This window comes from Ascidia mentula, chromosome 2, assembly GCF_947561715.1.
Source record: "Ascidia mentula chromosome 2, kaAscMent1.1, whole genome shotgun sequence".
NCBI lineage: Eukaryota > Metazoa > Chordata > Ascidiacea > Phlebobranchia > Ascidiidae > Ascidia > Ascidia mentula.
In genome coordinates this window covers 4940881-4965891 of record NC_138567.1, presented here as the reverse complement: position 1 = coordinate 4965891, position 25011 = coordinate 4940881, and the positions used below count along the sequence as shown (strand labels likewise).

Sequence of the window (25011 nt, the reverse complement as noted above, 5' to 3'; positions counted from 1 at the left end):
AACATTTTCATAAAACTTGACCATTAAAGAGTCTAATTTTGAGCAAACATTCCATTTACAGTGATTGTTTCTTTCATTTCTTGTTCTGTCATACATTTGCATTGCTATATTTGTGCAGTTTTGCAGGAGTGGAAAAGACCACGCAAGGGTGTAACAGAAAAATATGTAGGTTGCAGTAGGTGGGTGTTAAACCTCAAGCGTGAAGTTTTCCACCCCAATCCTATGGGTGGAATTATCCAACGTAGCTTGGAATTATAGGACCACCCGTTGGGTTGGTAAACTCCACGTTTTTGATTTACACTGATCATTTTATTATAACCCGCTTTCTTTTTCGCTGTCTGCACATCCATATTTTTCTACCATTTCTTATTATTCTTCTGTTACTATTTCCCAGGCATGCTTGGCGCACTTAACGCACCCAGCATCGCATCCGTTGGTATTACAAGGTAAATATGGGAACAACTGTTACCACACAGTTTAACAAGCTAGTTTTCATTTTTAATGGTGAACCCGTGTCTCGGGACAAGCATAGTAGAATCGATTCACAATCGGATCAAAATTTATCTCTATTTTAGTAAATGACGTGATAGTTGTAAGTGTCAATCTCGTGATTGCGCTATCAACCCGGTAACCACGTGACAAACACCATCGTGACAATCACACCACCACGAGAGAACGTTGCGCACTTCAGAAAGCTTTAAATTTAGATAAACATTGCTGGGATTATTGTCTGGTCGATGCAAAACGTTGTTTAGTGATAAACAACGTCTGTTTTGCGTCAATTGGGCAGATGTGCTTTAAAATGGCAACATATAGAAAAAGAATGGATAACACGAACAGTGCTCAAATGTACAGAGCAGCAAAAGGATAAAATTCTCCACAATCAAACGATAAATACATCGATCTCACATGTGTAATTTCCATTGTTGAATCGGCGATTACGTTTTAGTTGATAAAAAGTGATTTTAAAATCGTACGAACGACACAAACTTAAGGCACAAGGATCTTATATCACAAAAAAAATCACGCGCTGACAGCGCCACCTGTATTTGCGCTCGACCAAGGGTAAGCCCCTCGCCACTTTTTGTAGCAAAGCAGTCCGTGGCCAACGTAGGCGAACGTGGAAAAAAACGCAAAGGCGGTGGAGCCTTGAAGCCTTCCGTTACTTCCACAAAATGCGGCGGCCACGCATGCTGCCAAGAAGTACATGACGCTCCACAAAGAGCAATTAAGGAACTCCACTATGGTCCATGGGATCGAGGAACACGTGGTCGCATTTAAACCCGTAAGAAACACGAATGAAAATCCTCTGTAAAACACAAAATAGTTGCACGTAGGTAAAGTGCGTGCTATAAATAACTATTGGAATAAGTTTTGCTAGTTTAGTGGAAAGTTAGGCATGTTTCTTATGTACCAGGAAAAACTGCATTGACCAAAAACATGTAAGTTTTGCAACGGGTTAAGTTGAATCAAGGTTGTCTCGACTTTTAGGGTCCAAGTTGGGTTACTTGTTGTAACGTCCTGTGTACTATGCATGTGCCAGAAATAGTTTTTGGTCCTAAACCTACACGCACCATCTATCTACAGCGAGAGAAGCTGTCAATGGCGTTGTCTATAGTATATTTTGGTATTGGCAAAACCTCTGCACATATAGGCTACTTACAGAGCAAGCAGCCAAGATGTAATGGAAACAAACAGGACGAATTGCCAAGCTGGTACAAGGACTGCAAATGGTGTCGCAGCAACAAGAGACCAGCAAAGAAGGCCGAAAATCGACTCACAAAGCTTTAACACACCCTCTGGTGTTTTCAGGTATTCATAATTGTAAGTTCGGGTTGAGGTTGTTGTTGTGGTTGCGCTTGTTTCAGTTCCGTATTCCATTTCCTTGTTCTATTATGGTTGATTGGAATGCAAGGTCAGATGGGCAAGAATCGTTTTATAACCTGTTGATACGAAATTTTATGTTATTTGTAAAATGTAGGGTATATAACCATGTGATACTGTTTGGTTTCAGGCAATCCATTAAAAGAGTACGTATTTATTTACAACTTAACAACTGTTTTTTTTTTGCTATACTGTCTTGCTTATGTTTCTTATAAAAGCGGCCTTGAAATTGCATTTTAAATATATGTATGTATAGTTGAACTGTAACATGTTTAAATGTCCCCATCCAGCATTCGCTTAAAAAATAACCACGAAACAAACAAACTCGTTTGGCGACATTCTGTGCACAACAATCTGTACAAAGTTGTAGTAAATGAAATATAACACGACTTCACAACACTCGTAGCTGGCTCAGATCCAATATTTCAAATGCTTTTAACGTTATACACATCTACAGTTACTTTCTGCATAATAGAACAAAATTTAGGAACATAACTAACGGTTTTGTAAATCTTTAATATGAACAGAATTGCCAATACAGTGCTGGAAAACCTTCAACACCTTCTGAATAGCTGAACCGTAGTGGCTTCCAATAAACTTAGAAACATAAGTTCCAAAATTAACTGACATAGTTGCACTGATACGCACTGTGTTCATCGCATATTGCTTGTCCTACTTGAATTATTTTGCTCACATGATCTGTGTTAAATCGTACAACACAACCTGATCTCTTGCTCGTTAATCATTACCTTCTCGTTTGTTACCGGCATACGTTGGCCATAAAGTAGGTGTAAATATCTGGACTACATCCAAGCTTTGTATAAACTCAGTGTTTTGAAGTGGGTTTTAATTCGCGCACAAGCAATAACATGTGCCTGTAATTCGGTTTGAATAACTAACAAGGAAATCAAAAAAACTGGTTGACTTTCCGGCGTACTAATCTGCGCGTACGTTGGGTCTTTAAACAGTTCCGGTCATACCTATCGCCACACCTAATGGGCTGTCAATCAAAGAGGGACTTATCACTAGGTCCAAAGCATTTTTTGAACCGTTGTCGAAGGTACAAAGGTTTATTGTTCTGAAGACACTGAATAGCAGTTTTTTACAGGTTGTCTTTTTTGAATGCGCTATTGCATTAGGGACGTAGAGTTGCAGTTATGACGAATCTCAATATTACTACACTAAAATATATTTCATCCAACGTGTTTTTCTCGTATCAACTCACTTTATATACGAAATCGACTCTTCGAAGGGGTCAGATGTATATCCCACAAATACATTAGTGGGGTATTTTTGCAAGAATTTATGTCAAACAAATTGCTTTATCTGTTTCGTAATAGGTTTCTGCATTAATATTCTACAATAAGCACGAAAAATCTGCATGTAGTCCACAACAGTTCCTGTTTATTCGTCACAAATGAAATCGGGCAAACACATAATAGCGCAGCGGTGCGTGAAGAATGTCAGGGATTAAGTTGTTGGTCTTGACAGTTAAATGTTTTTGCTCAAAATATTTTTCACTTTAGGCAAAAACTATCAGAAAATAAGTCTTTGCTAAACTCCTAACACTGGTTCACAATAAACAAAGCGGTCTATCAGATGCTCACTCAACACAATGCCTTTGTCTGAAGAATTCTCTTGATTTTTCCTGAACAATTGAAAACAACAATATATCACAAGGCAAAGATTGTTATGGATGTACCTTACCACAAAAAATAAAAGCAACAACAATGTTACATGAAGAATATCTTAAAAACAGTAATTGGCGACACTATTGACTTGCTGGTTATACTGCTAAGAGCGACACCATCTCCCCATGAGTAATAAGCACGCTTCTACTTAAAAATGAAACGCCTTTTTTTCAGGTCCTTCGCGGTTCCTCTGTGGTTGGATACATAGATTTTGTCGCAGTGGAGTAACTAAGCCCATTCGGTAAACACCTTTCTGCCCCGTGATCTTGGTTGCTTGTTGAAACGATTTTTCGGCGTCTCGATCTTGGTACACAAACCTCCGGTTGGTATCATGTGCACTATATGACAAGCAAACAACCACTATATCTTTTTCTCTGTTAGATCAATAATACTGCCGGTATGGGCTAAATGTTGTAACGAAACGATTTGGAAATATTCCGTCGCCAAACGCTCTCAAGGTTTGTGAGATGTCACGACAACATTGAAATCATTAAGACTCTTCGAAGGGGGCAGACGTTTCCCCCAAATACGTTCGTGGGGTATTTTGACGAGAAATTGTGCCAAACAAATTGCTTCATCCGTTTTTTGTTCAGCCAGTGTCAATGATGAACGCAAATGAGACAGAGAATATTCAACAGCGAATTTATCATTTAACAAACTACAGGCAAAGCGGCGTATCAGTACTATTTCGAAAGCAAACCTGTGAAACCGTTTTTTTTTGGAGATTACTCGCATTTCTCTTCCTTCACCAGACTTTTCGCGAAACGTCTTAATGCAATGTAATCAGGATACGTAAAAGTTTTCTGCATTAACATTCTGCAATAAGCACGAAAAATCTGCATGTAGTCCACAACAGTTCCTGTTTATTCGTCACAAATGAAATCGGACAAACACATAATAGCGCAGTGGTGCGTGAAGAATGTCAGGGATTAAGTTGTCACGAAATAGTCTCTTGATTTTTTCCTGTATGCAACACAGTGTACAGATGATCCAGAACGTAGTGATTATATAAAAAAGATATGCGAAAAATTTATGATAAAAGGGATATCCGCTTGTCATAAAGTAATAAAGGGAGTATGACGCAGCTTTTGTCTATTGCAAAAAAACATTTAACGAACCCCAATAAATCGCTTTTAACATATCGCCGCAATATACAAAGATCACAAACTGCATAACAACGCAGCAACAATATAATCAATCATTATTATGAGAGATTGCCACCTACGCGATTTCTCCAATAATATACTTCATATGATTGTTACAATAGTATACTGCATCCACTGCGCAGTGATTAGCAAGTTCCTTGATGGTGGCTTCCGTATTGCTTATGTGTCAACTGTGTTGCCTCCACGCGCAGACGTAACAGTGCACGAGCAACCTCCTTGCCAATGGCGAAACGCAATAACCGCGTCGATGACGTAAAATATGAGGGTTATGAAAGCAAAAGCTGACGCAGCAGCCAAGATAGAAAAATTCCAGGTGTTGGCGGCTGATACACATGCCGCTATGAAATATAATACCGACCAGAATGTGTTGAAGCCAAAATCAATGATGGCCCAAGGTAGACTTGCCATTTGGGTTGCGTGGCAGCCGGCCAAGTATATTATGAAGAGAATTCTGCAATATAAAATGAATATACTCTATTAGCAGAAATGACCTCACGGACATCCACAGTTTGGTAAATTAATGCGTTGATTGTTGCACCCTTTACCGTGGTAGAGAAACTAACCGACTACTTGAATCAATCTACAAATATGACTAAAACCTTGTCATACTCACATTGTTGTAATCCAAGCGGTTACTGACACGAACATCACAAACTGATGAGCTGAGGAGAACGGTGTCAAATAAAATGACGCAGTAAGCGACCAACACAACAAGCCACAAACTATTTCGCAAATCTTCAGAATTCCTGGAACTGATGTAAGATAGTTCAGATTGAAACTGAATGTTGTGGTCCTGGTTGACGTCGTATATTCTGTAGTTGTTGTGGTTGTTGTTGCATATTCAGCCATACTTTAGGTTGGGTTATACTGGTTAGTTGCTAAGTGTTACGGCAGTTAAACCTGTAAAGTAGCAAATTAGTTTATTTTACTGATGAGTAACTGTTGTCTTACACACTGCTGCAAGTATTGTGTCTGAAAATCATATTTCTCAAAAGAACAACGTTGGTCTTGACAGTTAAATGTTTTTGCTCAAAATATTTTTCACTTTAGGCTAAAACTATCAGAAAATAAGTCTTTGCTAAACTCCTAACACTGGTTCACAATAAACAAAGCGGTCTATCAGATGCTCACTCAACACAATGCCTTTGTCTGAAGAATTCTCTTGATTTTTCCTGAACAATTGAAAACAACAATATATCACAATGCAAAGATTGTTATGGATGTACCTTACCACAAAAAAATAAAAGCAACAACAATATTATGTGAAGAACATCTTGTTTACAACCGTTGTAATTGGAGTGCCCTACCAAATTCCTTTCCTGCTATATCAGGCTGCAACTTACTTTTTTACACTCCACTATTTACTTATTTTAGTGCATAAATACAGATATCCTTGACGCTTACTGTTAGCTTGGTCGGTTTGAAAAAATGCATAAAAATGTAATATTGATTAAATTAATTATTCATTTGGAATTGATCAGCTGGGTGGCGTGGTATTCTTTAAATTGCTTTTTGTACGTTTCTGTAACGAATGCGCACGAATTTTTTTGTCTCCATTTACTATAGAAGACATTCAAAATAAAACTGTTACGTTTACCAAAGTGTGCCATATGATTTATTGAAGTCATATACCACCACCAACCTACAACATCTTGCACAGATACGTTGGAACGAGACAAACATGACTAACTTGCCCTGTCAGCCAATAGCATTCAACTTATTTACGACAAGCTTTATCACTGAATGTTGGACAGCATTGGCCCATAGATTAACCCAACCATACTGCGTATGACCTGCCGTTGTCAGTGCAACGTTTAAGCGAATGACTGTCCCCATAGTTTGGCAACGCTTACTCACAACAATCTTTAACGGCGCCATATCCGGTATGCAGTGGGCTCACACACGCAGAACGAGCTTCCCCTCGATTCCAGTCAGACCTGTCATTTACAGCATCAGCATGAAGCCATTACGTGCTCGTGTGACAAACCTTAAAAAAATTAACTTCAATATAAACACCCCTTTTGTGTTAAACGCTTTTTGTCCGACACAAAAACCGAACTTTATTAATCCGAAAGCTTTAGCCATGTTTGTTTTTATAAATTATCACTATGTGTGGGATGGCACTTTTATAAGTACGTATGTTGTGATATCTGCATCAACGAGAGTCGAAAAGAGCGTATGACTGACTGCAACTCGACGTCACGGAGAACCGGATGGTTTGCCGCCTTATGTTATCTGTGGCATAATACTACAAACTATTTCGTACTTCTTGCTTAACATCAGGGTTCACTGAATCCGATACACTACGGACGACATATAACTACTATGTGCTTCAATCCAAAAGATATTTCACCATGCAAAATTAACCAACTAAGATGTAAAGCCCAAACCAACGCATTTTGATTTAGTCTCATAGCAATACCAGAATTACAGCGTGTATCATGACAGCCATGCACAGTCATACAGCAACTAAGTATATTGTTGAACAGCCTTCTGTACTATCTTTTGCGGTCTTAACTGCTCCCACGCACTGCCTGGAACTTAATGTTCCTGTCAGCTCTGCACGCTGTCCCATGAAGTCATGTCTTGCCGTCGAGGAAATCCCGTCATTGTCAGTTTGTTTCGTGCTAGCACCTAAATACACACTCGATGCGTGCTACACAAATTACACAACAGCTGCATGTTGTTTTAAATACTCAAGTTTTCAATCAACTCTTTTTTTATTCTGATTTTAATTTTCCTATGCACCAAACACAAACTAACAAAAATCTTGTATGAACTAATAGTTATAGGATTTTGTATGTTCCAGTATTTCTATACAGACTGTATTTCTACATATAGGGTTGAGTCCTCTATTGCTGCTTAACCGCTTCTTGTCGTCTCCAGTGCAGAACTTCTTTGCAGGCAGATCGCAAATCCGGATCGAATTGCATGTAAATATACGGATTAAGGGCTGGAATTACCTTGGGCAGCAGCTGCAAACAAAACGACACCTTCACATTAGATTATAAAACTAAACGTCAATTTTTCGTAATTGTCCCTTTATTTATAGCATAATGTTAGGTTGGGTCATATTGGCCATAAGAACATCATCTACTTACATATATGATAGCCATCATCCAAATTGGCAATGTTCCAACACCAACAGTCGTTTTCAAACCGGCATAAACGGCATAGGGACAGTAGCAAAGAAAAAAAATGCCCGGTACAACTTTGGCGAGCTGATAATAAAATATGGTTAATCCCACTGATTGTTTTTTGCCTTTTAGAAATTAAACCACTTTTATTTTGATGCAAAGTTACTAAACGCACCCTAACAATAAACATGATGCATAAAACGACATGGACACCGATAAAGCCATTAGGATTTTCGTGCCAGGCGCCCCATATTATAAGATGTACATGTTTAACTCTTATCTTATCCCGTTTTTTATAAATCTTGCTTACTATTTGCTTTTGTTTGCTTTCAGCATTCAGCATGTTGTAGTAGCGAAAGATTTTGGACAATGGGTAGACGAACCAAACGGCGGCCACCAACATGATATAGGCTTGCATCTTGCTGGAAACAAATTTAACAGTTATATTTCTGTTGTCTGCAGACAATGTATAAATTTTTGTTTTGTTTTCATCAACAATACTTGTTTGTTACTGCTCTAATTAATACTGGTTCTAGCTTGTTAGCGCCACCTACCCGTCGTGTTGATTAAGATCGATAAGACACCCGGTAGTGTGCTTTCGAGCAACCTCGTATGCTCCGAACCCGAAGGCAGGAAGGCTTGCAGCGAGCGCCCCTAGTGCCCAAACTATGATCATGAAGAAGTTGTAGTTTTTGCCAACTGCAAAATATATTGAAAATCTTTTTTTTGTAACTCTTAATCAAACCATTGCACACATGTTATGTCCAGAGCCCAGATCATGCAAGGGACGGTTTAAAGTTATCATAAACACGTTGTAAGTGCACTTACACATTTCCGGTTTGCAGTGTTGATAATATCTGTCAATGGCAATCCAAGTTACGCTTCCAATGCTGATGAAACCGGACGCCAATCCCATCCAGGCGTTGACCTTATTTGCAATGGCAAACAAAAGGTATGCTTATGATTGCAAACTATTTTTTGTAATATACTGCTAATTTTGCTGCCACGCATACTAATTAATCAGAATTGTTCTTCTGGCACTTAAGTTTATGAAGTTATTTATTTGAAACCGACGTTTCGTCTGCCATCCGGCGAGATTTCCTCAGGGTTACTTTTTATAACCCTGCATAAATTAAAATTTGAATATGGCACCCATACCATTTCCTTAAATTATGGCAGGGATGTTATGTGTAGTTTAAACATGGTTAAAAATGTTACAGCGTGTCGTGGTTTGACAACCTCCGACCAACACCCTATACCTGACAGCCAAACTTGCCAAACGGCCACGTGCTTTTGACTGTTGACATAGCTATGACGAGCATGTGAATCAGCATGATGACGTCAGAGGTGGCGAGTGACGTGAGCCAAACGTTCTTCTCCTGTAAGTCCTTTCTGTTCCAGATGGCAAGTGCAACGACACCGTAACCAACCAAAGCAGCGATTACTGCGCATGAATACATAGTTGTTTTCACGAAACTATTGTACTGCGTAACAGTTTGCTTAAGTTGGAGCTATACTTTGTAACACAAACTTAAGACAACAGAGAATAATCAAACGTTTTGAAAACGATAAGTGTTATTCCATTGTATTTTATGCATTCACTTACATGTAAGCACCACTGCGGCTTTTCATTTGTATTAGCAGGAGCTTTACATTGTATTACGTTTTGTTTTACGTTAACGTACCAATGAGCAGTAGGATGACTCCGTAAACTCCTCGTACAGCACTGTTATCCAGCTCCATCTTGCAAAATATTGCCGCCGACCAAAATTAAAAATTGTAATAGTAAACTGTGTATTGCTGCATATAAAGTTTTCGTTGTAAATTCTATGCAACACCCCCTCGAGCTATGTTTGCAAGACACAAAACCTGAAATAATCTATCGCAACATTATGGTTTACTGTTCAATAACGCATGCCAACTTCGAGCCGACTGTCACGACTTCTCATGACGCAAAGTAAAACCATATTTACAATTTCGCCCCTTGGTGGTAAAGAGACGAACCTTCCTGAACTGTCAAAATCTAGCGGTTGGATTTTAAAACCAAGCTGCTTATTACAGTGTCGAGAGTTCATACTTGCTATAAATTGACAACATGCCTGGTTACATGTTAAAGTGCAAAGAGCACAGCACGTCAAATATTTTCTTCGCAGTCTGAGTATTTAAAAAAACACCAGCAGTTCTACATAACAACGACTGCACCTGGTGAAACCACTGCGCTGCTTTCGCGGCATTTAATTGAAAAACCGAGTCTCGCTTTTGGTGTTTTTCTGCAGGCGGGATTGAATTGAAAAATGCGATGCCTCCAAAGTGTGCAGTGATTGCATTCACAAAGGAAATGTTTTGCGTTTTAGGCTGCAACATGGTGTTTGATTATGTGTGTGACTGTCATGCAATGAATGCAGCAATAGCAACTTTGTACTGATATTACTAAAAAAGTATTGACTGTGATTTCAACATTCATGATGTACTATAGTAAAGTAAAATTTTTAATCAAGAAAACGAAACAAGAAACCCCTGCAACATTACGAAGTAATTCATGTTTGTATTTTTGCACATCAGCCCCACTTTTCAATAGCCTGGTCCAAAATGTTTTGCAGAGTTCGTTCGAACGAGTTCCAACTGCACCTGAATTCGGGGCTTGCCTGAGCGGCGCAAGCCAACGCTTTGTTCAAAGTCGGTTCGTGTTCCCACATTGGAGGAACGACGGCATGCAATCTCATAAAAATCCACTTGGCAAAAAGGCACAGGTAAACACCGCTATCCAATCCCCAGCATCTGTTACATAAATTGTCGGAATTAATGCCAAGGTAATGAATTTGAATAGTCCAGAATCGTAGAATCAGCAACGCACCTATTATTGTCATCGCAGTAAGCTCTGATGTCCTTGCAATGCTGGCCGAAGCGAAACAGAACTTCTTGTGCTTGCCAGTTGGGAGAGGGACAGTCCACAAAAGTGCGACACGAAACGTCTGATAAGGGTCTGCAAAAATGATTGAAGGTCCATAAATAAACCGCAATTAAACGCACGGTCAGGTTTGCCATCCATAAGTTCTTATTTGTTTTATTATATTTAGGTACCTTTGGGAAAATGGTATTAAACATTAAACAAATTACCATGTTTTTTTTGTTTGAAATAAAATCCTGACCATGAGGGCCATGACGGCTCGTGTTACGTAGTTATTATAATTTGAAGTCGTTATTGTGTGGTGAAATAATTCACTTGGATTGTATATATTGACTCGCCATTTGAAACAAACAAGAGTACATAATTTATGATTTACGTGCAGGCAAAAGCTGTTTCTAACAAAGTTGTAAGAGTAATATGGATCTATGGCATTCTTTTTCACCTCACAAAATGACCTGGGCCACTCAATGACTGCGGAAACATTACCAATGATTCCATTGAAGTTAATATGACGTCAAAATCCTTCGTGATAACAAAGCCGTTCGGACGAAACTTGTAGGGAAATACCCTGCCATAGAAATCAACAATGTGAAGGTGGCAAACATATTGTCATTTCGTTAATATTGCGCTTAAAAAATTAAAATCTTTGCTATTTTGTCAACAATACAATGCTTGTAAGGCTTGATAGTACTTTAAGCACGTATTTATGTGTAATGGTCTATTCATGAACCAAATTTGTTGTCAACTTACCCATTTCTCCACAGGTGTGAAAAGAGTTTAGTAAATCCCATCGTTAGCTGTATTGCCGCTAGACCTGGAGTTCTGTGTTTTGTCACCATTCTGTAAATATCCCTCAAGTTATCACAGTTATCATCGAACACTTCTGTTCTGCACATTGTCACCTCCTTCTCGTAACGATGCACCACATATCTGAAAGATAAACTATAGGTTCGCGATTCAAAACTGCATGCGTTGCAATCTTTGCTCTTCGATCGGTTGAGTTTTAAGGACGTCATACGACAATTCGGCTGGGCAAATAATGCCCGAAAAATCACAAAAGTATATGTTGAGTGTGATATACATACTTAAATTTTGTTTTTTTTGCATTTATGAAAAACATAAATGCATTGATGTAAAATTGTTACTAACCTACGTCTAGAAAAAAACAGCGTCACGAGAGTACTTACTGAAATAACTTCAAGCCATAGGAAAGTTAAATTACCCCAAATTTACCTCACGGAATTTACAGTCAGGTAAGCGTTATCGTCTTCCACATCGATTACATCACTGCCATCACGTGACATCAAGCACGCTGCGTACAAACGGGGAATACCCGGCCACCCTTGCATGCGTATTAACTTCTGCAGTTCGTCTGAGGCCAGAAGAAACTTATGGTCCGCTTCGTTTGGCGGTGCCCCGGTCCCAACCACCGGCTTCATCCAACCTGCTGGTGGTACCGTGACGTCACTAAATCGACGATGCGTGAAAGTGGTGACGTCATGGGATCGTTTAGCATCAAGATCTAGGCCCCCTTTTTGTAAAACGCCTTCGTTGGAATTTTGTTTGAGTCTGGGGAAGGACAATGTGTCGTCCAGCAAGGTTAATCCCTGGCATCCCACAATGCGGCCTTCTTCGATGGCTTGTACCACGTGGGCGCTTTCCATCATGGCTGTTGGCTTATTTCTCTTGAAGAATTGGACGACGTATTTCAGTGCTGAGTTTTCGTTGACAAGAGGAGCTGTCGGGATGTTGGTTTGTTTGTGATGACTGATGTTAGGTTTGACGCTGTCCATTACGGGCACGACTTTGGCCAAGTCTTTCGCTTCTTTTTCCCAGTCGAAGACTAACAAAACAACACGTGACAAATATGACTTGTTTGCAGTTTCAAGCCATTCTAAAGTTAAAAAATATAAACGCAATTAACTCCGTGAGCTGCAGACAGTGCACATTGTTTCGACCAATAAGGTCTCGTCAGTGGAGCTGTCATGGACTCAAACACTTTGTGGTGACTTTGTAGTTGACGTCGTTCCGTTGGCTACCAAACCGTCGCACAACTGTCTGCAGCTCACTGTTCAAAATTTGTCGCTAAAAACATTGAATTTACAGTCAGTGGCGGACGCAATTCCATAAACTTTAGCCCAGCTTGTATACGTTCTTTCCTCTTCCTTCACATTTTTCCTCCTCGGTGAATTCCGACAATAACCTGTGACGACATAACATCGTTTCAAAATCTTTCAGTAATTTGTGCTGATGAAACAAAAGCTTTTACTTCATGATCAGTTTATTTAATTTTGGTTTGAATATAGTTGAACACACCACGAAGGAGGGCTACAACCGGTGCATCGGAGCAGAGCCCGTACTAGCCTTTGCGGGGTATGAGTAGTAAAATGGGGTCCAATAATACCATTATGCGTCCATCGTAAAGGCTTTTGTGGGAAATGGAGAGTGATTCGAAACATCAAACGTATTTCAGCCCCTTGATATATCAAATACTTTACTACTCTATACGGGTACATCTCTTACCACTCAAAAACACGTGATGCGTTACCAGGACAACAGCGTTTAAGAAAATGATCAACAGAAGCAAACGGAGATGGCCGATATTGCTTATATGGTGGCGCCATTTGCGTTTGATCATAGTTAGTCACGTGGTAAGCATTGATGTCATGCTTAGTGCTGTGTGTTAACTGTACAAGCCTTACAAAAATTTAATGACAGTTGACTTCACATAATAACCTGCCTCCTGTCGAAATAAAGACAAACACATATATGTTAGTTTTGTAGTCCTGCTCGGAAAATGAATTTCACAAGCACTGCACGAATACTGCCTCCCACAAGCACTACAAGAATACGTTTGGACGCCGTATGACCGTTCCTGTCTCGTAAAGATTTGCAATACAACACCAAGAATCAAGTTTTCTCATTTTGTACTCCGTAACACATACTCACTGAAGCGCCACGAATGTGGGAATTTACTGTGATTTTCAAATAAAATATTTCTATATTACTGACAATGATTGTAACTTTGATACAAAGCGAACCCCGCCGAGTAATTTGTTTCCTTTAACTGTCACACACTCTTTACTATTCTCTCATAAAGCAGCTTTAGGTGAAATATCACGCATGTAAAATTGAGATCATCGAACGCAACCGTAATTAACTGCATTTGTTTCAAAACTCAGCCTTCCTGTATCCAATGACTGTCAGTAACATGCGATACTATAAGCACTATTATTACTTTGCCTAACTGAGTAAAGCAATATTAGCCCGCGGGCAGTCGCACTTTGTTTGCGTTTAAAGCAATTTCTCAATGTCAGGTCGAACCACTAAGGTCAAGTCGCTGCAGACCACATGTAGTCAGTCTCGTTTTAAATGCATTTGTTGTTGTTACGAGGCTTGTTGTATACGTCATGCGGTGATGTTGTCGTCGATACTTTCATGATGGGGTGGAAACGTTCTAGGAGCTAGGATTGTTATAAGTACACGCAGTAATAGTATACCTGTTTTATATCCTAAAAGAACAGTAGGCCGAGTTGTTTCAGAAGAAAGGACAAAATTTTACCCAGTGTTTTCTTTTAAACATCGATATCAACGCAAATACTTAAATTAACTGTACATACCCTTTCCAACTAATGCAAAATAAAAACACAGGTCACTGAGATCTCCACAGGTCAACGAGTAAAAAAACCATGATGTAGTTGCCTTTTAAACATCTTAATGCAAACGAAAACGAGAATGCATCGATTATACTGTTGTGTTGTTTCGGATACCTTATTCTCTTGCCAGCATCACCAGCTAAAACTTTAAAACCAAGTAACAGATTTTGCGTTGCGGAAGAAAATCTTTTGCGTTGCGGCAGAAAATGAACTAAACTGATTTGACGCCGTAAATAAAATGCCGACGACTGAAAAGTTGGCAACATTTTTTGTATTAGCGCTGTTAAACGACGGTGTGCCTGACACTTCGTCTTTTTGGCGAGGAGAAAGCAGTTTCTTCATGTTTGTCCGTCTTGTCTATCGTGCATGATGTATTGGGTTCGATCGGTTCCAAGTTCCTGTAATAAAGTTGGATTAAAAACTTTGACATACGATTTCTATGTTTAGTTACAAACAGGCATTGTTTGATACAGTGGTTCTTAACCTTTTTTCTATCACGCCTCCTTTTAGTACCGGACTTGTGCCTTACGCCCCCCCCAAACTGTAAATAAGTTTCATACCAAAAGCAATTTTGTTTTTGTCGATGTACCTAAATAAGCTAGCTAGCTAAACACTGCAACACGATAAAAACATAATATATATCAATTTAAGTTTGCTTATTTAACTAAAAAATTACGTGACCAATAAACGGTTTGTGACGAAAAAGATGAATCATTACAAAGGTATTTTGTGACGCAATGGTTTCTTTGTGGCGTAACAGTAACTTAACTGCACAGGCGGATTTTTCATTGAAACTACAAGATTTTTGTTCCGAAACTGTAAGAAAAATATGACAGACAGCATAGGACATTAAAGTCACTACAAAAAAATGAAGTTTTGTTATAAAGCTTGCGCCCCCCATGAGAATTGGTTGACGCCCCCCCGGTTAAGAACCACTGGTTTGATAGGAAAAAAGCAGCTGTGATTTTGGATTAAATTCCCAGGGGTAATTTGTTGTTTTTTGTCTTCGCTTTCGTTTTGGAATTGTTTTAAGATTAATCCCTTGATACAAATGTAAGTGTATTGTATTCTAACAATCATGCGTAGACAAAGGGTAGGATTTGCGTAAAACATAATAATTACTTTGTGGAGTAGAACCACCCACCAAAACCCTATACCGCCCATTGGGAATAAACTCCATGAAGCAAAGTCATTATTGACATAACTCACAGCTTTCTAAATCTTCCCGACAAACAAAATAGCCCACGTAACTGCTACGAAATTCACGTTGCAGACATTTTGATTGTGTAGCTACATTTGAAACGCCCTCAAAGTGAATTTCGTAGCAATTGCATGGGCTATTTTGTTTGGCTTGAAGACATTCTTGACTTACTTTTTCTTGTGTTTGTTGTTTTTCGGGTGACACAGGGAAGTTGTGGCAAAACTTCGGAAACTATCCAGCTTTCCTCTGTTATTTCCAGATCTTTCCACCACGATAGTGGGTGGTTCCTCCTGCGACGAAAAATTGCTTTATCTTTTATCTTTATACATAAATAAAAACACTCATATTTTTTTGGATTTTAAGAAGCATTGTATTAGCCTAGTTTATCATTTGCGTTACTTGCTGTAAGGTTTTCCGCTACACAGACGAATGGAAGAAGAAGAGTAATTGTTTAGAATTGGTACTCCACTTTATATAATTTGCAAATGTGTAACGATGGATGAAGAAACTCAGTTTAACAGAGTTAATATAATCAACTAACACAATTCTATAGTCTAAAGCCCTCAATGGGCAAATGTTAATAACATGGAAAGTTTTACCGGCTTTGATCAAACAAATATTGAGAATAAAAACTTATTTGCAAGTTATGTAAGAAAACATCGTAAGTCATTTGTCGTCATTATCGTGGCGTCATCATTTGCACGATTATAACGATTATAACGAAGTGACGTAGTCGAAAAAATCAGATACCAAGTCTTGGTGGTTATGGTACTTTATCTAGTAGTTCTAACTTATATTTACAAGCAATCGATTTTCTTCCGCTCGCTTCTCGTGGTCTTCCACATTCTCCTCTTCAGTATCAGGATTATCTGACTTCCACATCAAGTCATCGGGTCGCAATTTTTGACTGTCTCTAAAATTTAGGCAACAAGTTAGTTCCAAAATCTTTTTATTATCAAAGATTGGCATCAAAACTGAACCTTGTTTCATTGATTAGTTTACACGTGTTAAAAAGTGGTACATAAAGTTTTCGCTTGTCAACAGTGCGGAAATTTCGGTATAAATACCCCAAACTTTGTGGTGAAGAGATATGGAAAGCATTAGTAGTGCTTATATAGGTATGTCCCGTACCGAATCCCAATAATGACAGCGAATCAAATATTTAAAGTGTTCAAATTTAAACAACAATGCCTGGAAATAAACAAAATGCCTGGGTTGTCGTTAGGAATGTTTGATGAAAATTGGATTGCGAGAAACAAACATGAATTTTCCTCAGGTAAAAGAACACTAGTTGAAGTGGAATTATGTCGCTACAGAAAATACAAGCCTCTACATGTAGTGGAACAAATATCTTTTACGGCCAATATGAAAATGAAAGACGTCATTAAATATTCGAATTCGGTCCTGGTTGTAGAGGAGTAGTGATTTCCGAAAACTTACTTCTCCTGGTTGTAGAGGTAGCTGAAGTTTGAGACGATGACCGGAACAGGGAAAGAGATGCACAGTATCCCAAGTACGGCACAACACGCTCCTGTTATCTTCCCCCACACTGTTATAGGGGCAACATCTCCGTATCTGCACGTAATCAGGTTTGTTATATGGCTACTTATGTATTACGTTTAGATCGCATATACACAAGAGAATATGCACTCTGTTGGTGAAAGTCTACTTGCTCCTGGCTTGCGCAAGAATTGAAGCTTATGACAAAAAACACAAGCAAGGCAATGATTAACGGCGCGTGTATGGGTTTCTATTGAAATATGTGCCAGCATACGTTGCCCGCTTCTCCAAGAGCTGTCGGCACGTCGTTATCAACATGACGTCGAGGCAAATTATCGAGTGCGTCGTGAAGTTTTCCTGCAGCGCCAGCGCTAAGGATATGAATAATTTATTGTTAATTGACGCCATGTGTGCATAACACCTTGCACGTCGGGAATGCCTGTCTCGCGCGGAAGTATCGCAAGTATGTTAGTCAGCTCTTGCCATTTGCAACACACCACCGCTGACGCAAATGGAACTTTTGCGCGAATTGATTACAACTCCCTTCTACAGGTTACAAAATTCGCCTACGAGTGGGAAATTGGATTAAATTACTACTGATGCTGCCAGGCATGTTTGATTGTTGCTATACGCAAAAACGTTGATATAATAAAATTATTTTTAGAGCCGTACTGTTGGTAATTTAGTTTTTGTATTATCGCTGTATGTCAGTAAAATTAGAAAGGTACAGTTTTATTATCGGGGTTACAATGGAAATATTTTAGTTTTCCCATATGATCGAAACCCCCAAGTCTGTCTTTCGTTTGTCCTGATGGCGAACAAAGTTGTGTTCGAAACATTGCTGAACATATGTCAATACGCACGATCCTAGCTTTAGCTTTTTTATTCTTACGCTGTAAGTACCTGTGTTGATTGCAATTTTGTAATTAGTTAGTTTCAAGTTTAACTAGGAGACCAAATAGGTCACCTACAAACGTTGACCTCAGTTCAAGCGGTGTAGCAGTTACCATGAATACTCAAGGTTGTGAGTTCAAGTCTCACCGGAAGCGTCAAATCATTGTCCGGTTTGTCAGTCGATCGAACAATTACTGAACTAACCACGACTTTCACATTTTTCAACACGCTATTTCCTGGCGCTGTATATACAGCCTTGATAGCGTTATCAATTTTGTAAAATCGCTTTAATTTTGCAACCATGGACATTTTCCACCAGAAATGAATCAATCCATTACTAGAGACATTAATTAAACACAAAATTATCAATAAAATCGTTACCCAACGGTTGTCATGGTGATCAGCGCCCACCAAAATGACTCGGGAATGCTTCGGAACTGGGTTCCAGGTTCTCCGTATTCCACGAAATAAGCAATGCTGGAGAAGAGAACCGCCAACACCATCTGCATAATATAAAAAACAAAATCATCACCTATCCTGTTTTTTTGCCCTATTCGCTCAAGCACGGTATAGGGAGAATGCTAAGTGTAAGGGTAGCATGCACCATGTTCGAGAAGTTTTATTATTAAAGTTCACAAATTTGCTGCAAAATCCTCTTTGATCAAACAAGGAATTGGAACTAGCAGGAAAGTAGTTACTCCAATTTTTATGTTATGATGTTTGCGGACCATATTAAACACCTCGTTGAGTATAATTGCCTCCAGCAATATGAAAGAAGGGGCAAAATACCATGCAAATCTTAAGAATAGTGCCCTTGTATTTTCGACACATAAATTTACAAATGCATAGTTAAGAGCTAAACGGAGCAATAAAATTAGGCCTCTGATGTCATGCGTTTGGTGGCCCCGCTTGAAAAGCCGCACTAACGCATGCGACGCAATTGTCGCATAAATAATTAAAATCCGTCGGTTACGGCGCGCTCATTGGACGGTCGTCTAAGATCTTTTTTGCCGTGAAGGAAGCGATATGGTTTAATGACAGCAAGTGTACGCGAAGTATGGTGGAAGTGTTAGCGCACAAGGCAAAACGAGGGGTTCAATTATTCATCATTCTCTCATATTTCGCTCGTTTGTTCTGTTTAGACGATCGCCGGACCCCGCGCAATCAATATTTTATGCCCGTTGCAATTTCGCATCGGATGATCCGGAGCCAAATCCAATTGCACCAGGCTTTAGTACTTGCGTTCATCAAGGTTTTCAGGAGACCACTGAGCGGCTCAAAGGAGTCTGATGCCTCAACATCATTACGTTATTGATCGGGTAAGCAGACATTAGTGCCTGATCTCTACTCGCTCGTCAACAATCAAATTGAACTCCATGGAAGTCGGGCTTAATCTCCTGAAATTAGCTTATGTGACGTGTCGTTGGGTCTCGTAAGGAATGTTGGTGAATACGTCACGTGTTTACTGCGTTTAACTACACCTCAACCAACGCCGTGTTTCAGCAAAATGGAGCTCGGCAAGTTTACGTCTCCGTGAAAATACACAAGTTAGTTTTTCACAAAAAAGGAATATAGAGATTTATTTGCCATATATAGAAGAATGCCTGGATTGTGGCACCTTGCGCTCGAATCAGTGTTTTTTCAATTCATGAAAATTTTTGGGTATATGTATATGTTTTGAAATACATGAAAAACAAAGTTGTATCAAACTTAAAACACTCCAGCGAAGCAAAGAAATAATGTAAAAACAACTAATGTCTTTGCCAAAACAGTGCCATTCAAAAAAACTACACGGCGTATAGCAAAAAGTTTGCAAATAACTTTCCTACAAAATTTACCCCTAAATAAGTCAAATTTACTCTCGGTAACAAAAAAATACGCATCTACCAATAAAGCATCTCGCAAAAAAAGGTAATAATAATAAAGTGCCGCAAAGGTTCTAGTGGTAACAACGGTCAAGCGCCCTACCTATAATACCATGCACTTATTCGCATACTTGAGTAGAGTTGTCTTAACCCTTTCATGGAGAAAGATCAACCTTAGTTACCTGAAAACAGACAAGCAAAAAGAGAACCCTGGTGCTCCGGAGTAAGGTCAATCCAAGAATTCGAAATCCTCTTGAATATCGCGATAACTTTAGAATCCGCAACATTCGTATTAACCGGATGGTTCTAAAAACGCAAAGGTTGTTGGAGTTGAGCGACGTAACTGTTCATAAGAGTCGTAACGTTTTTATACCTAACTGTCAACGGTTTCTTTAAATGGTAAATTGATAAATGCTATAATTTTGTCCATTATTATGTAGGTATATATATATATAACCCCCAACGACTGAGCCCTTTCACGACTGATCCATAAACGAGTCTTTAACACTATACAGTGATCATCAGTGGTTCTCAATATTTTCGTCTTCATTTTCGTTGAACCTCTTGTGATGACGTCAGGTCAGTAGTCGCAAACCTGTTTAGGTTTTTTAAAATATCTACTAATTGCGGATTACCGCTCTACGGACCCCCGGGTGAGAACCACTGGCGTATTTGAATGGTATAAAAATTGTGATTGCCACTGCGTTTGTCCACACAAAACAAGTGTGGCCAAACTGTTTTCATCAATACAAAATGCTGATAACGCGACTTTTATGTACGTTTAGTGTTCTCTACCAGAACAGTTCAGACTAACCTTAAAATAGTTGCAGTCTGTGGTCGCAGATGTGTTCGTGTTTCAATGGTTGTGACGATAAGAGTTATAAAGTATGGCAATATAGCGACAAGATCAATCATGTTGAGAAACGTCTGCAGAACAAAAGAGCAGCTCGTTTTTGACAAGCAATATCTAGGTTCGACAGCAGAATAAGAACTACTGTTAATTTTATTCCTGTCAAAGAAATTTAATTATGCATGCGTTATTTTACAGCAGACTCTCGCCGACGCACGACTCATACAAAATATTATTTGCGTCTGCTTTGGGAACAAAATTATTCGTTTTTTAAGTCGGCATTTTTTTCCAGCTCAAATATTGAATTTTTATTTCTTTGTCAAACCTTCTCTGTCAATATTTTGTATCATTTTTTTATAAAATTTGTAATTTAGTTGCTATATTTCTTTTTTTTAATTACTTGTGCAAATCACAGGAAATAAGTAATGATTCTTTTTTAAGTTATTTCTTTATCGTTTGCAAATCTTTGACTGCCCTCAAAGAAGGTCGTCGCAAACATTGGCGCAGCCAGGAGGAGGTAAAAGGTCCTACGAATCAATGTTTTTTGCCATGAATTACGTTTAATTAAAATATTTTTCGCTTAAGCACGCCCAGTTGTTTTTTGTAGTCAAGAACTTTACTTTGCCTTTACTTAAAAATATGATCCCAAATTTTTCAAGTCAAAACCACGCTGCAACAAGCACGACGTTTAGTTATTATGAGCAATTTACCGTGAAAAACCTTTTCTTGTTGGGAGAGCAAACGAATCGTGCAACCAGCTCGATGAGGAACCAAACGATGCATCCGGTTTCTATCAAGAACAAAATGCCGGCTGCACTTCCCATCTTGGCCTCCATCACAAACCACGCATACTGTGACCTTTGTGAGACGTTGTCTAGCAACGGGCACAGCTGGTGAAGCATCTCGAACGCCTGCATTCGAGGTATCGGCGTCGTTACGTCACTGGTATCTGATAAAGCCGTTCTTGTTCGAGTTCGAACATTTTTCGTTTTGTTGCCGCCCACTTCTTGACTGTGTCGCAATTTGTGTTTGGTCACGTCGGTGCTCATGGAAGGCGTCGGCAACGCAGCCAATGTGACGGTGCAATTTTCCAACATGGCTTCCACTCCGTCACCGATATCATACAGTTGTAACCTACAGCGCGCGGCCATGTAACGATATAAAAGATCCAGTTTGGTCGACGATTGACAAGCCTCCGTCGTTTGGGCTAAATCACTGAAAACGTCATCAAAACTGTAGAGTTTGAAAATAGAATCGCGCACGCGAGCGTTCACATTGTCAGGTTCTGGCAATACTTTCGAACGCATGAAATAATCTTTATCATTCGCAGCCAAAATATCTTCGCATGCGTAAAGTCCCGGTAGAACCGATTCGGTGACGTTGTGACTCAGCGACTCGAATTCCGGGAGTGTTTCAAGGCAAAACACGACCACGGAAAGTGTGATGACAAGAGCGGATATCAGCACTACAGCTTTGGCATACCAGGAGCTATCGCTGTCCTCGAACAACTGCCAAATTAAACGTCTCGTCTTGCCTTTGGGAAGCTGTTTGACCTTGTCCCGGTAGAGGAGATCCTCCCAACGAAGATAATCCTCCAACGTATCGTAATCGAACGAATAAAACTTGAGCTCCTCCAGGAAGATCTCCAACGGGACCTCGTCCGGGCGGCGGAGGACTCCCTCTCTTTCATAGAAGTCCAGGATGGCGTCGAAAGTCCTCCGGTGTCGATCCAGAAAGATCTCGTCGTGAACCCGGTCGTAGAACTTCATTCTGCGCTCGCGGTTGCCTAGCAACGTGTCGGGATATTGTTCCAGGACGCGTTCGTCCACGTGGAACTTGCGTCCGGAAACGTTGATGAGGAGCTTGTGTTGCTCGGGGATCACGGCCGGGAAGTAGGGGGTGGGTGGAGGGGATTCCCTGGGTCCCATACCGTGCTTTCCCCTCCTGGTTTTGTTCCAACTCACCCTTCGAGGGGGTTCCAAACTTCTCGGGTCGCGGCATGATTTGAGTTTAAGGGGCTTGAGCAGGATTTTCCTAAACAGTGACGACGTTAGGGGCCAGCTTCCACATAACATAAAGTTTATACATTGCTAATATGTTTTTATTGCTTGGGCGGGTTTTTTGGCAACATCAGTTAAAGCGTCTGACCCACAATCCAAGTAGAAAATCCGATCGGGATTCTTGCCCACGATAATGTGGGTTCGAATCCCGGTCAAGAAAAGAACATGTATGTGTAAGCCGCCATGTTTGGAGAATATATTAACCACGTTAATACGGTTTTGTTGTTTAAATCCGTGTTTGTACAAAGGGTCTATTTCCAGCTAGTGTTTATAATTGCTGTCCATTACAAGAGGCCAACGAATGTATGCCAAATTCTGCAACTTTCAAAAACAGATCGATGTGGCGCTTTTTCAATTACCGCAAATGGGGTTTCCCCGCGACTTCTCTGTCTGACAATGTCTCGGCGCTCGACGTTCGATATTCTGACGTCATCGACGACGGGTAAGAAGGAGATTTAGGAATGTTTGTCCGCAAAACAGCACTTCGTCGCTTGTTGAACTGCAAACGCCGAGGACCGAATTTCTTTTGAAAGAAAATATTTTTACCTTGCTGTGGCATATTTACGTGAGTTTTAAAATCGGGCAATTTATTTAGGTTACACTGTAAGGCATAATATGCACAGGTTAAAAGATTTTGCTTTACTTGCGAAAGGCGTCGGGCAAACCGGTAAACGACATTAAAATGATGATCCGACTAAAAGCAACTTGACTGACGTACCTTGCAATTTCAAGAAACATGACATTTGGGTTTGACCTTTAAACAAAATGCTCTGACCTTTCGGCGCAAATGCGCAGAATCCCGAAACTCCTCCTCGTCCGAACTTTTCCGAAGCTCTCCGATGTTTTCTAAACGTTTAGCAAGAGGAAGAAGTGATGGTTTTCGGTCGTCGGGCGTGGACGCATCAGTTGTAGGTCCGTTATCGTGAGAATACGATAACTTATCGCTGCTGCGAGCACTAGACGATATCGACGACGACTCACTAGTCTCTGGGCATTCACAAATCGCTTTTGGGCACAAAAACTTGTCAGCAGGACCAAAAGATGCAGCATTGGAAAGTCTATCGCTCGAATGTCCGGCAGAAGTCTCGCATGATGCGACTGATGACGTCACAGAGTTAGTGGACGGCTGGCTTGTGTCTGTCAGAAAGTCTCGTGTGTGCAGTTGGTGACTGCGCCGAAACGCGGAACGCTTTTCGTGTCCATTCATTCCAATATCACCAACGTAGATTAACCTTCATACCCAGCCTCGTGAAGCGTACACATAAGTGATGAACTGCTGGCTGATGTTCTCAAGGCGTTGTCAATATTCCATTGCCAGGTTCCGATACCATTTTCCACATTTTTTAACAACAACACGGCGAGCTAATGTAATACATAATTCTAAAACCAAATCATTTAAACTATACTCGTTATTAAAAGAAAGTACAAAGCACATGTCCACGACGCCTGGTGTTCCTGCTGGTGCGAATGTATATCTGATTGGGAAAAATGCGCGTTGATCGATTCGTGATTAACCTTCCGTGTTCTTCAAAACCGGCTTAAACATTTGTCTGGTTTGCCCTGTGTCACGTGGTTGCGTTGCCACGAAAACATTGGCAAAATCAGACGTCTCTCGGTACTGGATTTGGAATTAATATTTTCAGACAAGCTTTACAAACGATTGATTATCTTAAATTTTGATTCTTCTTCCTTACCAGGGGCGACTCTCCTTTCTGTCTTGAATACGTTTTTACCACAACTGCGTATTGAAGTTTTGAGTGTTTCCTATTTTTGTTCTGACCACTAAATCTTTGTCTTCGCATCCACAAATTTACTCCTTCCCATATACCTTTCTGTTGTATACAAGGGAACATCCGCGAAACCTCAAGTATTCTTCCCAAAACAAGCATGGGTTGTTTGGTAGAGTTGCCTTCTGAGAGATCCCACAGACAAAGCTTGGGTTACTCAGCTTTCTGCGCGAGTCTTGGAGCTTTTCTAATTAAAAATTAATATTTCTTTGCTGGCCCAACGAGTGCAAATACCCCGCACCTCGTGAATGAATTATTCACTGCGTCAACTGTGCGAGTCTGCGTTCCACAAACGTTATTTCTTAGAACTTAGAGGTCAAGTGTAGAAAAAAATATGCTATCATCATTTGAATATGAAAGTTGACTTCAACAGTATACTTTGTGGCGTGTATAATGACAAGAACGGAAGCAA

The 25011-nt window shown here is 39.9% G+C and overlaps 5 protein-coding genes across 6 annotated transcripts; all 5 read right to left on the bottom strand.

Annotated features, from left to right (window-relative positions):
* Positions 1–1023: 1023 nt before the first annotated feature.
* LOC145889950 (plasmolipin-like) lies at positions 1024–1881 on the bottom strand. The gene is made up of 2 exons (XM_082980999.1): positions 1664–1881; positions 1024–1309 (listed from the first exon to the last, which is right to left on the bottom strand). The coding sequence occupies exons 1-2, from the start codon at positions 1879–1881 to the stop codon at positions 1024–1026; spliced, it is 504 nt and encodes a 167-aa protein (XP_082837125.1).
* A 2545-nt stretch (positions 1882–4426) lies between these two features.
* LOC145889573 (CKLF-like MARVEL transmembrane domain-containing protein 8) lies at positions 4427–5637 on the bottom strand. Its single transcript, XM_082980551.1, has 2 exons — positions 5355–5637; positions 4427–5192 (listed from the first exon to the last, which is right to left on the bottom strand). The coding sequence occupies exons 1-2, from the start codon at positions 5588–5590 to the stop codon at positions 4901–4903; spliced, it is 528 nt and encodes a 175-aa protein (XP_082836677.1). The 5' UTR covers positions 5591–5637; the 3' UTR covers positions 4427–4900.
* A 1956-nt stretch (positions 5638–7593) lies between these two features.
* Positions 7594–9621, bottom strand: LOC145889795 (rhodopsin, GQ-coupled-like). Its single transcript, XM_082980828.1, has 7 exons — positions 9564–9621; positions 9138–9322; positions 8707–8806; positions 8433–8577; positions 8189–8300; positions 7843–7962; positions 7594–7716 (listed from the first exon to the last, which is right to left on the bottom strand). The coding sequence occupies exons 1-7, from the start codon at positions 9619–9621 to the stop codon at positions 7594–7596; spliced, it is 843 nt and encodes a 280-aa protein (XP_082836954.1).
* Positions 9622–10436: 815 nt separating this feature from the next.
* LOC145889621 (uncharacterized) lies at positions 10437–13424 on the bottom strand. Of its 2 annotated transcripts, none has more exons than XM_082980604.1 (7): positions 13310–13424; positions 12891–12989; positions 12020–12629; positions 11537–11716; positions 11229–11354; positions 10733–10861; positions 10437–10656 (listed from the first exon to the last, which is right to left on the bottom strand). In XM_082980604.1, the coding sequence occupies exons 1-7, from the start codon at positions 13422–13424 to the stop codon at positions 10437–10439; spliced, it is 1479 nt and encodes a 492-aa protein (XP_082836730.1). The 2 variants fall into 2 exon arrangements, with proteins under 2 accessions (XP_082836730.1, XP_082836731.1); XM_082980605.1 differs by having other exon boundaries at positions 10548–10656; positions 11273–11354.
* A 1301-nt stretch (positions 13425–14725) lies between these two features.
* Positions 14726–24019, bottom strand: LOC145889949 (potassium voltage-gated channel subfamily A member 3-like). The gene is made up of 10 exons (XM_082980997.1): positions 23588–24019; positions 23172–23335; positions 21463–22786; positions 20717–20829; positions 20085–20208; positions 18419–18540; positions 17084–17218; positions 16445–16556; positions 15815–15933; positions 14726–14840 (listed from the first exon to the last, which is right to left on the bottom strand). Exons 1-10 carry the CDS (start codon positions 24017–24019, stop codon positions 14726–14728), a joined length of 2760 nt encoding a protein of 919 aa, XP_082837123.1.
* Positions 24020–25011: the final 992 nt, after the last annotated feature.

Bases quoted from the DNA above. Each gene is read 5' to 3' on its own strand.
- LOC145889950 (XM_082980999.1), bottom strand. From the start codon at position 1,881: ATGGAATACGGAACTGAAACAAGCGCAACCACAACAACAACCTCAACC. The intron at 1,310-1,663 runs GTAAGTAGCCTA...TGTGTTTTACAG, and splicing joins ACATCTTGGCTGCTTGCTCT to AGGATTTTCATTCGTGTTTC.
- LOC145889573 (XM_082980551.1), bottom strand. From the start codon at position 5,590: ATGGCTGAATATGCAACAACAACCACAACAACTACAGAATATACGACG. The intron at 5,193-5,354 runs GTGAGTATGACA...TTTATATTGCAG, and splicing joins ACCGCTTGGATTACAACAAT to AATTCTCTTCATAATATACT.
- LOC145889795 (XM_082980828.1), bottom strand. From the start codon at position 9,621: ATGGAGCTGGATAACAGTGCTGTACGAGGAGTTTACGGAGTCATCCTA. The intron at 8,578-8,706 runs GTAAGTGCACTT...TATATTTTGCAG, and splicing joins ACACTGCAAACCGGAAATGT to TTGGCAAAAACTACAACTTC. The intron at 7,717-7,842 runs GTAAGTAGATGA...TTTTGTTTGCAG, and splicing joins GGATGATGGCTATCATATAT to CTGCTGCCCAAGGTAATTCC.
- LOC145889621 (XM_082980604.1), bottom strand. From the start codon at position 13,424: ATGATCAAACGCAAATGGCGCCACCATATAAGCAATATCGGCCATCTC. The intron at 11,355-11,536 runs GTAAGTTGACAA...TTTCTATGGCAG, and splicing joins TCACACCTGTGGAGAAATGG to GGTATTTCCCTACAAGTTTC. The intron at 10,862-11,228 runs GTGAAAAAGAAT...TCATTTTTGCAG, and splicing joins GGCCCAGGTCATTTTGTGAG to ACCCTTATCAGACGTTTCGT.
- LOC145889949 (XM_082980997.1), bottom strand. From the start codon at position 24,019: ATGAATGGACACGAAAAGCGTTCCGCGTTTCGGCGCAGTCACCAACTG. The intron at 22,787-23,171 runs GTAATTGAAAAA...GTCACTGTTTAG, and splicing joins GCGGGGAAACCCCATTTGCG to GAAAATCCTGCTCAAGCCCC. The intron at 17,219-18,418 runs GTAACGATTTTA...GATTACGTGCAG, and splicing joins ATCACCATGACAACCGTTGG to ATACGGAGATGTTGCCCCTA.